At 40.6% G+C, this 12,744-nt stretch overlaps 1 protein-coding gene and 1 non-coding gene across 2 annotated transcripts; both read left to right on the top strand.

The window, feature by feature from the left end:
* The first annotated feature begins 291 nt into the window (after positions 1 to 291).
* On the top strand, positions 292 to 10,163 carry LOC109759164 (uncharacterized). Its single transcript, XR_012183397.1, has 12 exons — positions 292 to 1,768; positions 6,125 to 6,196; positions 6,467 to 6,541; positions 6,752 to 6,832; positions 6,919 to 7,026; positions 7,118 to 7,371; positions 7,460 to 7,669; positions 7,792 to 7,884; positions 7,966 to 8,067; positions 8,177 to 8,623; positions 8,703 to 8,837; positions 9,852 to 10,163. It is a non-coding gene; the product is annotated as an uncharacterized protein (transcript).
* LOC120965033 (uncharacterized) lies at positions 2,204 to 6,116 on the top strand. Its single transcript, XM_073498387.1, has 3 exons — positions 2,204 to 4,880; positions 4,961 to 5,048; positions 5,137 to 6,116. Exons 1-3 carry the CDS (start codon positions 2,242 to 2,244, stop codon positions 5,917 to 5,919), a joined length of 3,510 nt encoding a protein of 1,169 aa, XP_073354488.1. The 5' UTR covers positions 2,204 to 2,241; the 3' UTR covers positions 5,920 to 6,116.
* Positions 10,164 to 12,744: the final 2,581 nt, after the last annotated feature.

The following is a 12,744-nucleotide window of genomic DNA, read 5'->3' as shown; positions in this document are numbered from 1 at the left end:
TTCTCGTTCCCGGCAAAAATTACTTTTCCCGCACGGATACGGTGAGGTGCTGCACGAACTCCTTATAACTGCTTTCAATCTGGATTAAACAGGACTATAATCTGATTTCACCCTATTAGGAAATCAGGTTTACTTCTTCCTCCGTCATGGCAGCTTCACGGCGTTGGTAGACGAGATCGGCGACTTCGCAGCGTTGGTCGACGAGAAGATTCTTGTACGTACATCGGTAATTCCTTTCTCTACCTCTCTCTTGTTCCCGTGATGGGGTGCCCCACTTGACCTTCTGCCTAATCTCCATCCCATCTACCTGACTACCTGGGGGCCATGACCCTCTCACCTGCACAAAGGGGAATTTTCACTGCTTCCAATTAAGATGGGGAGGGAGGGCCGCGCGCCGCAGGGACTGTGAGTAGCGCCGCTGCCTCTTGCGCATGTCGGAGGGAATAGGTTGATGGCCGCTGCACCACAGCTAGCTGTGCCGGCGGGAGCAGCTCAGGGAAAACGGTTGCCTCGGCGTTGGGGCTTGCCGTGCGGCTCCGACAGGAGCAGCTTCAGGGCCGACGGTCGGCGGCACGCTGGAGGTCGCCTCCGGACCGGGGCTTGCCGCGCGGCACCGACCAGATCATCTTCAGGGCCGGCGGTCACCAACGCACTGGGGCTCGCCATGTCGCGTCGCCGGATGTCCGCGACCTGTCGGAAGGGCGCGATTGCCGCCGCTCCCGTGGACAGCCCGTGGCGGGATTTCCAGATCTACAACAATTCCGGTCTCATCTGCTCTGTTTTCCTCTCTTATACTGTATTCCTCTGTTCTCGTCAGGTACTTTTTTCTTTTATTCGAAACTTGCAGCTACATCGTACAGCACAATCAGGCATCAACCTTTGAATGCACATATCAATTGTACGATGATAAGCCACATGGTTGGATGAACTACAAGAATATATGCATGCCCATGGCATGTAGTTTTAAACATTCAGCCCTCAATCCCGCTTTAGCCTGAATCAGCTCTGCCTTTCAACACTTTTTCCCAAGTACATCAAATGCAGGGACCATGTCATCATATAGTGCCTTGTGGCCTGCAGCAAGAATAGCCAGTTGGCCATCTTCATCTGGCTTCTTGTTCCCTCAAACCGGAGCTTCAGCAAAAGCTCCGCCCTTTTGTTTAACTGCCTCTTCTCTCTCTCGTCCCCTCATCCCTGACAGAGGCAAACGCACTCACACCTGCCGCTAGCGATACACACTTGTGCTCCTCCGGTGGGCAGCCGCAGGCTTCAGGAAAAATTGTTGATAGCCTGCTAGAGTGAAAGGTAAACAGGAATATGGATTTAACCCCCAAAAATAGTCTTCAAAGCTTTGATCAGGAAGTGGCACTGGATATGAGACCTTCACCCTATGCTCCCCAGTTAAATTTTCTCTTTCAGTTATAGTAAATGTAGTTATCAGACAATTGTTTAATGCCATGTGCCTATGCATTTAGTCTTTTTTCTGTCTAGTTTTTAGTTATGAGGCTTCATTCCATTGTGATCTTTGCATACCCAGCCTTGCTTTGGATTTCATAACATGCTTCCCATACCAAAATTTATTGAGTTATCTCGTCAGATTTGGGCTCACATAAAAGCTGATACATAATTCTTGTATGCAGCAAATGGTATTACTTTATATTATGGTTCACCTTTTACTCATCCTTAGAAAAATTGTATGCAGGAAAGGTCGAAGTCAGGATAAGGAAGAAGCCAGTTCCTTGTTGCGTCGAGGACGACCTGTGAGAAGGTTTGTTTCTGTTATGTCAACATTCTCAAATTTTCATTTTTTATTCAGTCTGAATGAAATAAGTTACTTTCAGTACACATATTTTCTCGTTTTGCTAATACCTATATGCATAGCGTTTAATGTTAAATTTGATAAGGTTTGTTTCGGTTATGTCAACATTCTCAAATTTTCTTCTTTTTCTCAGTCTGAATGAAATAAGTTACATTCAGTACTGTGTCCTCTTGTTTTGCTAATACCTAATATGCATATGTTGTAATCCTATTCTACAAACAAATATAACTACTATGCCAAATTTCGTGTAGTACGAGTATCTATGAGGCTCAAAAGTTATCTGTATTATTTTGAGAAAAATAGCTCATGTCCTAAATGGACTACTATTCTGTTCTATTATACATACTATTTCCATATTTCAGATTCACTTTCCTGACAAGTGTGTAAATCCTTTACTAATTTTATAGTTTAAAATCAGCTAGATGTCTCGAGATAGGATTTGGATGGATATGAATAGGGATTCTGCAGAGTGGCAGAGTGGCATTAAGGAATTTTTAGATTTGGCTTTTGATGGTAGTCCTGGAAGATCAACCGCTTTATGCCCATGTAGAAGATGTCTCAATGCTATTTACAAGGAAAGGGATGAAGTACACCTTGACCTGCTCATGAATGGGATGGATCCCAGTTATACTTGCTGGAAATACCATGGAGAGGATTCAGATGGCGAAAGTACGGCTGAAGGATCTGAAGGTGAAGGGGTGAGAGGTGATGACTTTGCAGTTCGTGATTTGCTCAACACTCTCATACGTAGCACCGAGCCACAAAGTAGCAAAACCACAGGTGAAGGTACTAGTGAAGAGATGTTGCATGATGATGGTAATATCCCAGAAGGGTCTGCAGAAGGTAGAAGTAACGAAGAGGCAGGTGGATGTGCCAAGGCTTTCTTTGCTTTGTTGAAGGATGCTGAAAAGGAGTTGTACCCTGGTTGCAAGGAGCTCACAAAGCTTTCTTTCATTGTGAGACTCTACCAGATAAAGTGCTTGTTTGGGTTGAGCAACAGGGCATGTGAGGCAGTACTTCAATTGTTCACAGAAGCGCTTCCAAAAGGTCATTGTATTCCAAATTCTCTCGAGAAAGTTCAGAAGATAATCCGGGATCTTGGGCTTGACTACCAAAAGATACATGCTTGCATTAATGATTGTGTGCTATTCCGGAAAGAGTATGCTGACATGGATTACTGTCCGACCTGTAAGGAATGTAGATGGAAAGCTGCTGCCGCTGATGAATTAGATGTCGAGAGGACAAACCATAAAGGGAAGAAGCAAGTGGCCCGTAAAGTTCTAAGATATTTCCCACTCACTCCACGGCTACAACGTCTATTTATGACCGAGGCTACATCATCATATATGAGATGGCATAAGGACGACCGTGTGGATGATGGTATAATGCGGCACCCTGCAGATTCTTTGGCATGGAAGCATTTTGATAACATTTATTCTAAAGGATTCTCTTCGGATGCACGGAATGTAAGGCTTGGGCTTGCATCTGATGGGTTCAACCCATATGGGATAATGAATGTGTCATACTCTTGTTGGCCAGTGATTCTAATTCCATATAACTTGCCTCCTTGGTTGTGTTTGAAACAACCATATTGGTTAATGTCGATGATAATTCCTGGAAAAAAGTCACCAGGAAATAACATCGATGTATATCTACAGCCTTTGATAGATGAACTCAAAGATCTATGGTATGTTGGTGCCGACACATATGATGCCACAACGAAGAAGAACTTTCAGATGCATGCAGCCCTCATGTGGACAATTAATGATTTCCCAGCTTATGCAATGCTATCTGGTTGGAGCACAAAAGGAAAACTAGCATGCCCATATTGCCACATGCACACAGACCATTTATGGTTGAAATATGGGCGCAAGTATTGTTACATGGGTCATCGCCGTTTTCTATGTCGTGACCACAAGTGGCGTAGAAACAAGAGTTGCTTCAATAACGAGACAGAAAATAGAGATGCTCCGGTGCCACTCTCGGGCAATGACGTGGTACAACAACATGCAAGTTTTGAGCAGGAAACCTTTGGGAAAACTAGAAAGAGGAAGCGTGACGATGATAATAAGTGGCATAATTGGAGGAAGAAGAGTATATTTTTTGATCTCCCTTATTGGAAGAACTTGCTTATTAGGCATAATTTGGATGTAATGCACATTGAGAAGAACATCTGTGACAGCTTTTTAGGGACACTGCTTGATATGGATGGTAAATCAAAGGATACTCTGAAGGCCCGTCTTGATTTGCAGCACTTAAAGATAAGGAAGGATCTGCATCCAAATGTCAGTAATGGAAAGTATACTTTAAATCTAGCTTGCTATAATTTGACCAAGGATGAGAAGAAAATGCTATGCAAGTTTTTGCATGGTGTAAGGATGCCCGATGGTTATGCATCAAACCTAAAAAGATGTGTGGACCTCGAAGGTTGTAAGGTGTCTGGGCTCAAAACTCATGACTGCCATGTCCTCTTTCAGAAACTTCTTCCCATTTGGGTACGCAATATACTGCCCAAGAAATTTGTTGTCCCATTCCTCGAGCTAAGCCTATTCTTTGCTGCGATTTATTCCAAGGAATTAAATCCTGAAGAGCTAGCAAAGTTGAGTCGTACAATTCCAGAAACTCTCTGTCGACTTGAGATGATCCTTCCACCCCAGTTTTTTGATATCATGATGCACCTTCCTATTCACCTTGCTGAAGAAGCTCGATTAGGTGGACCTGTTGCTTACCGATGCATGTATCCTGTGGAAAGATATTTGCGCACACTTAAAGGATATGTGCGGAACAAAGCTCACCCAGAAGGTTCAATTGCCGAGGGTTACATAGCTGAAGAGTGTCTAACATTTTGTAGCCGCTTTTTTGGTAACATTGATACCAAGCTTAACCGGCCAGAGCGTCATGAAACTGCAGCTAGAGATGAAGGACTAGCTGGACTTAGTGTATTTGGCACAATTGATCACTCAAAGAAAGGTTTCACATTTGAAACACTTTCTAAGGCAGAGATGAAGCAAATTAGGCACTACATAATAACAAACTGCGAGGAATCCAACTCATGGACCGAGTAAGGATGTTTTTATTTTTTATTTTTTTCTTCATGGTACATATGCACTGTTCTGAACCTACTCAACACTTTTGTTATAGTGAGCATCTGGATGAGCTTACAAGGGCTGGTGCTCACGGTGTCCAGAAACGGCACAGAGACGAGTTTGTAGATTGGTTCGAGAGGCGTGTAAGAACATAATACATAGTAATTACTTATGCTCGTGTTAATAAAAATAGTTGTGGATTTTTCTAATAATTTGCACGTGTTAATACAGATCCAGGCACTTCACAAAGAAGGGAAAGTCAATGATCTTTTGTATGCCCTATCTAGAGGACCTGACCCTCGAGCTCGTGTTTATAACCGCACCTTCATTAATGGGTTTTTCTTTAGAAATGATAGTGTAGAAAGAGATTTGAATACCCAAAACAGCGGTGTTGTTGTTAGGGGTGATGCTCGATCTGGCAACCTTGATTGGTTTGGTGTGATCAAGAAAATTATTTGTGTAGATTTTCCCTCGGAAAAGGAGGTAGTGCTATTTCAATGTGACTGGTTTGACGTGCCCTCTGCCAATAAAAATCAAAGCACGGGCTACAAGAAGGATGATTATGGCTATATCGATGTAGATACTACCCGACTTCGATATAGGGATGATCCCTACATACTAGGCATTCAAGCAGAACAAGTGTTCTATGTGAGAGATGTCAAGAAGATAAATTGGGCTTCTATTGTTAGATTGAAGCCGCGAGACCTATATGCCATGCCATCAGTAGGAAATGATGACGATGGAACCGGAGCTGATGCTGACTTATTTGATATTGTAGTTGGAGATACAAATGTACCAGACATAGACGGGGATGTCGAAAGTTGGTCTAGATCTGGCATGGAAGGTGCCAGTGGTGATGCGTCAGATATTCCGAAGATACCCGAAGTTGATCCCGGAGATGATGAGCTTCAATCTGATAGTGATAGCTGTGATGATGATGAGACATATATAAATGATGGCCATGTTCCTCATTTAGTACTCGAAGAATCTGATGATGATGAGTTTTTTGTGTAGAACATTAGGATTAAGTTCTCTATAATATAGAGAGGAACAGATCTTTCCCTGTTGCTTGGTGTTATATTATGTTAATGTGATGAGAAATTTCAATATCATAACTCTGTTTTTACACATTGCACTGTTTAGACATGTTGCTATTTTTACTACCATTTGTTTCTTAATTGATTATCCCCTTCCTACCTTTTGTCATGCATTTGTTTAGGATATGCAATGGCATCAAGAGAAGATACCATCTTGGCACACCAGAATCGACAAACTACTCAGCAAGAATCTGGTAATCTGAACTATGTACATTTACTTTAGCAATTGCAAACAACTAATATTGTAAACCCCTGGCAATATGTACTTTTCCTTGAATGATGGCCTCTCAACCCTCAATTTCTTGATTATTGTCTCATGATCACCAATACAATGTCCATCCCCACTACATCCTGCATTTGGTTCCCAGGAGCAAACATAATAAATTTGTAAGAACTACAAAAGCAAGTACGAGTTAAGAACTACATAATAAATTTGCCATCACACTTTGTGAAAATGCATGTAGGAATTGATACATCAAGTTATCTGAATGGGGCTCCAACTTTATCCTCAGGGCGAGACAACACTCAAGCACGAAGGGGTATGTACTAGCTTGAAATATTCTCGTAATTCATAGTTCTACAATCATGTTTGAGTATGCCATTATTGTAACTTTGAGATATCTTTTCTAGCTCTTGTGACCAAAACCTTCTCATAGGAGCGTACTAACAATAATACAAATACCCAGCCACTACATTTGTAGCTAGCATGGGTACAGTATTGTTGAGAAGTATATACTTTTTTGATACAGTGACAAGAGGCTCCGTATCATCGTCAAGGGACGATACCATCATTGCGTACAAGAATCAGCAGAGCAGACAACCAACATCAGGTACATGTTATACATAGCTCTTATCCACAGCCTAACCTCAAATATATACTACTGGATCAATTAATTGTACAATGGCTTGAATCCAGCAAATGACATGACAAATACTGTACAACAAAGTAACGCTACGGAAAGCCCCACAGACCAGTCCAATTGGCCGTCGCACGCACGCCGACATCGTACAGAAGCGGATATAGGTACAATTTCCAGCATTACTGTTGACTTGGCTCCTTATGACTGCATGGCAATTTAAAAACAGAGTTGCTTTTCTGGGATTTTAATCGACAGAAAGTGGTGGTCAAAAGAAGAAGGGGCGAGGTGTCCTCAAAGGAATCAAGGTCGCCAAGAAGCGATTCGCCAATGGTTCCTCAAAGCTTCACATTGAATTTTCCAAAACATTGGGAGGTTCTATCGGAGAGAACTATCGTTTGTTTGTGGATGACGTGGTGGTTTACATGAAAAGGAAGGCACCACTCATTGGTGTGAACAAGTGGTCTGCCATTGATTCTTCTATGAAGGATTCAATCGTTGCTGATGTCATGGTAAGTATAAGTTTGTACTTCAGCATTTTTCATAGCCTCTCCAATATCTATTTATAAATAACAGACTCCTGTCATCATTCCTTTTTAGGCTAAGTGGGATTTGGAGGACACATATTCTACGAAGGGAAAAATACTAACAATTGCTAGAGAGCGCTATAGAGGATGGCGGTCAACTTTGCATTCAACATACAAAGCATACAGTACTGATGCTCAAAGAAGGGCCAATAAACCCGAGGATGTAACTCCAGAGGAGTGGGATTATATGATCAATTATTTTGGCACTGATTTAAAATTCCAGGTTACTTCTGTGTACATTACTAGGTGTAGTAAGTAAATTGTATTAGTTACAACATGCCTCTTAGGTGTAGTAAGTAAATTGTATTAGTTACAACATGCCTCTCATTATATTGTGTGTGGCAGGAGCTTAGCCGAAAAAATACGGAAAATCGCCAGAAGCAAAAGGCGAGGCATATAGCTGGTTCAAAATCGTACTCGCAGATTAGCTATGAGAAGGTACTCAAAAGAGTAGATGTAATGCACCTTTGTACGGTCAAATTTCAAGTTTCTCTATTTGACATATCTCTATACTTGTAGAGGGACTAGGAGACTGGGAAGGAACCAACTATTCTACAACTTTGGCAGATCACTCATACACGAAATGGATCGTGGTCTAATGAAGAATCACAGACTGTTTATGTGAGAAACATTTTCAAACAAAGAAATCTAGCTTGTTACATTACTTATGTTGTGCAATATTATATTAACATTCTTAACAACTTAAGTATGCTATCTTTATGTGGTGTAGGACAATGCACGCATCCAGATTAGGGAGAAAGAAGGAGAGATTGGTGGTCCAATTTCAAGTGAAGAGCAAAACAATATTTTCCAGAATAGCTACAGATCTACTATGGAAAGTACATCATTGAAGCCTCGTGGCCGAGGATACATGGCTAAGCCGCCTAGCGGTTCTGAAAGACTACATTCTGAAATCCAGAGGCAAAATGCTGAGCTAACCCTCGAGGTTCATGACTTAAGGAGGCAAATTGTTGAACAACAGGCAGAGAGGCAAAGAGAACGAGAAGAAGAGCGAGTTGCCAGGGAAAAACAGCTTGAGGAGGAACGTGTAGCAAGGCAGAGAGAACTTGAGGAGGCTAAGCAAGCAATGATGCATGATATTATGAATGAGGTTAGGCAATCAATGAGGTCGGATGTTGAGCAGATATTGGGAACTCGACAGGAAGATGCACATCAGGTAATACAAATGCTTTCAATTTAGTACAGTTATGTTCTATGGAGAAAAGTAAATCTTGTGAGTTATCCATTCAATGCAGTTTTCCCAAGCAAGGGACGCTCCAAGAAACGGAACTGGAAATCGGTCAAGTTCTCTGTTTAAAAATTCGACCATGATTACTCAACACCAGCTTATGCAAGCAGCCAAACACCATCGTCGTCCTCCAAGTGAAAAGGTATTTGACAAAATTATGAGATCTAGTTTCCATTGAAGCATGTACATGTCGAACTATACCATCTGAAACTGAACACAACACAAAAGACAAGGCAAAAAAGAATCTGTACCTCGAAGGCAACCACCACACTAGTGCAGCCCCAGTAAACAACTTCTAAACTTATACTAGGCTGGAGAAAATAGATTTCAGCAACATGCTACATTTCTGGGTAAACTCATATCAAGTGATACATCACTGATAGGATAATTTTTAGACTTTTACTACATGATCAGTCATGAAGAGGAGAAGAAAATAGTTGATTCAGGAAAATGCAAGTAAAACAAAGAAAAACTTGTGCCTTGGTTTGCATGTGTTTCTACCACAAATGCTAATTATTAAGTGAAATACTAAGTTGAGAAACAATAATAAGCATGCCAATCTTTTCTTCTATACGTGCAATAGCCTATACGTGGAACAGCCAGCAGATTACATGCCAAGTATAAACTGGTGGAACTCATGTTATCCATGCATTGGTGTATGGATTACCCTTTCTGCTTTTCATTAGTATGTTTACATAGAAAAAAAGGCATGATTACTTTCTCAAGTAGCATGATCAACCATTTAGTTCTCTGCCTACTTTGAGATATTAATGTTTATGTGCCACAAATAAAAAGAGGCAAATATCTTCTTTATTGAATGCCCTCAACGAGGAAACCTGATGTATTCATTGAAATTCGGTCATTCATGTTAGAATAGAAACTTTTGTATTCACTGCTCACTAATCATCTATTTATAGACCTTGTATCTGTGTAAACAACACCTATCTTTTCTTGCTAAATGACTGTACAGAAGTAGCCATAGTGATATGTCAGAAGTGCTAATGACTAAATATTACAGTACATTCTTGATATGGATTATAAATATGGAATCCAACCCATGTAGAATCATCAACCCTTATTTATAATCATTTTTATTGTGTATTGTCTTTACTGTCTTAACTAACTATAAGCTTCAAATTTTGTTTTTGCCTTGTAGGATGGTTTTCTCTAAATGAAGAAGAAAGATCCCAACAAGATTTATTACCAGTTTAGGAGGCACCTTGTAGGACGATTTTTCTACATGAAGTGAAGAAAAGTGATTTCTTGAAGAATGCTTGTTGACTAGATGAAGTCATATGTATCTTGTTTGTTTGAACATTTAGATTTCCTTTCAGACTTTGTAGAACATGTATCTGACTTGGATGTTTTATTCTTGAACTTGTTAATGAATGAATGAATGCTTTGGACATGTACTCATGATTTTCTTCTACCATTATCAACATGTGAGCATTGTTCTGTACTTGTAGATGGTGCTTGGATAATGCATTATTAGTGTAATATATACTACATGCAATAGGTTATCACCATGGAATTACACCCGTCGCAAAAAAAATTGCCACGAAACCTGCCTGTTGCGATAATGTATCACCACAAAATTTTCATGTTGCAATAAGTTTTTGCTACAAATCCTTGGTCGTTGCAACAAGTGTGTTGCCACAAAATAATGTCATTGCGAGAGGGTCTTGCCACGAAATCTCATTCGTTGCGCTAGGTTATTGCCACAAAGAGTATTTTGTGGCCATATGTGTGTGCCGCAACGGCAGGGCTCGTGGCAATATAATTCAAATGCCACGAGAAAAATCGTTGCGATACCATTCCATGTTGCCACGATACCAAAAAATGTTGCATCATCCTATTGCCACGGAGTTTATTGCGACGCTTGGCAACAATTACTACTTTGTTGCGATAGATACATATTGCAACAGTTTGTTACTTATTGCAACAGAAAAAATCATTGCAATAGACCGTTTTCCCTGTAGTATATATATAGGAGGAAGGAGTACGTCGGTGGAGCAACAGGGGGCCCACAAGGGTGGAGGGCGCGCCCTGGGGGGTGGGGGCGCCCCCCTACCTCGTGGCCTCCTCTTTTGTTTCTTGACGTAGGGTCCATGTCTCCTGAATCATAATCTTCCTTAAAATCACGTTCCCGAAGGTTTCATTCCGTTTGGACTCCGTTTGATATTCCTTTTCTGCGAAACTCTGAAATAGGCAAAAACAACAATTCTGGGCTGGGCCTCCGGTTAATAGGTTAGTCCCAAAAATAATATAAAAGTGAATAATAAAGCCCAATAATGTCCAAAACAGTAGATAATATAGCATGGAGCAATAAAAAATTATAGATACGTTGGAGACGTATCAAGCATCCCCAAGCTTAATTCCTGCTCGTCCTCGAGTAGGTAAATGATAAAAACAGAATTTTTGATGCGGAGTGCTACTTGGCATAATTTCAATGTAATTCTTCTTAATTGTGGTATGAATATTCAGATCCGAAAGATTCAAGACAAAAGTTTAGTATTGACATAATAATAATATTTTAAGCATACTAATAAAGCAATCATGTCTTCTCAAAATAACATGGCCAAAGAAAGTTATCCCTACAAAATCATATAGTCTGGCTATGCTCTATCTTCACCACACAAAGTATTAGATCATGCACAACCCCGATGACAAGCCAAGCAATTGTTTCATACTTTTAACATTCTCAAACTTTTTCAATCTTCACGCAATACATGAGCGTGAGCCATGGATATAGCACTATATGTGGAATAGAATGGTGGTTGTGGAGAAGACAAAAAGGGAGAAGATAGTCTCACATTAACTAGGCGTATCAACGGGCTATGGAGATGCCCATCAATAGATATCAATGTGAGTGAGTAGGGATTGCCATGCAACGGATGCATTAGAGCTATAAGTATATGAAAGCTCAACAAAAGAAACTAAGTGGGTGTGCATCCAACTCGCTTGCTCACGAAGACCTAGGTCATTTTGAGGAAGCCCATCATTGGAATATACAAGCCAAGTTCTATAATGAAAATTTCCCACTAGTATATGAAAGTGACAAAATGAGAGACTCTCTATCATGAAGATCATGGTGCTACTTTGAAGCACATGTGTGGTAAAAGGATAGTAACATTGTCCCTTCTCTCTTTTTCTCTCATTTTTTTATTTGGGCCTTTTCTCTTTTTTTTATATGGCCTCTTTTTTTTCGTCCGGAGTCTCATCCCGACTTGTGAGGGAATCATAGTCTCCATCATCCTTTTCCTCACTTGGGACAATGCTCTAAAAATGAAGATCATCACACTTTTATTTTCTTACAACTCAACAATTACAACTCGATACTTAGAACAAAATATGACTCTATATGAATGCCTCCGGCGGTGTACCGGGATATGCAATGAATCAAGAGTGACATGTGTGAAAAAATTATGAACGGTGGCTTTGCCACAAATACGATGTCAACTACATGATCATGCAAAGCAATATGACAATGATGAAGCGTGTCATAATAAACGGAACGGTGGAAAGTTGCATGGCAATATATCTCGGAATGGCTATGGAAATGCCATGATAGGTAGGTATGGTGGCTGTTTTGAGGAAGGTTTATGGTGGGTGTATGATACCGGCGAAAAGTGCGCGGTATTAGAGAGGCTAGCAATGGTGGAAGGAGGAAAGTGCGTATAATCCATGGACTCAACATTAGTCATAAAGAACGCATATAATTATTGCAAAAATAAACAAGTTATCAAAGTAAAGTATTACGCGCATGCTCCTAGCGGGATAGATTAGTAGAAAAAGACCATCGCTCGTCCCCGACCGCCACTCATAAGGAAGACAATCAATAAATAAATCATGCTCCGACTTCATCACATAACGGTTCACCATACGTGCATGCTACGGGAATCACAAACTTTAACACAAGTATTTCTCAAATTCACAACTACTCAACTATCATGAATCTAATATCACCATCTTTATATCTCAAAACAATTATCAAGCATCAAACTTTTCATAGTATTCAACACACTCATAAGAAAGTTTTTACTAATCTT

The sequence above is a fragment of the Aegilops tauschii genome, chromosome 5 (genome assembly GCF_002575655.3).
Source record: "Aegilops tauschii subsp. strangulata cultivar AL8/78 chromosome 5, Aet v6.0, whole genome shotgun sequence".
Lineage (NCBI taxonomy): Eukaryota > Viridiplantae > Streptophyta > Magnoliopsida > Poales > Poaceae > Aegilops > Aegilops tauschii.
Note: the sequence above shows the minus strand (reverse complement) of the source record. Positions and strands in the feature narration are given on the sequence as shown.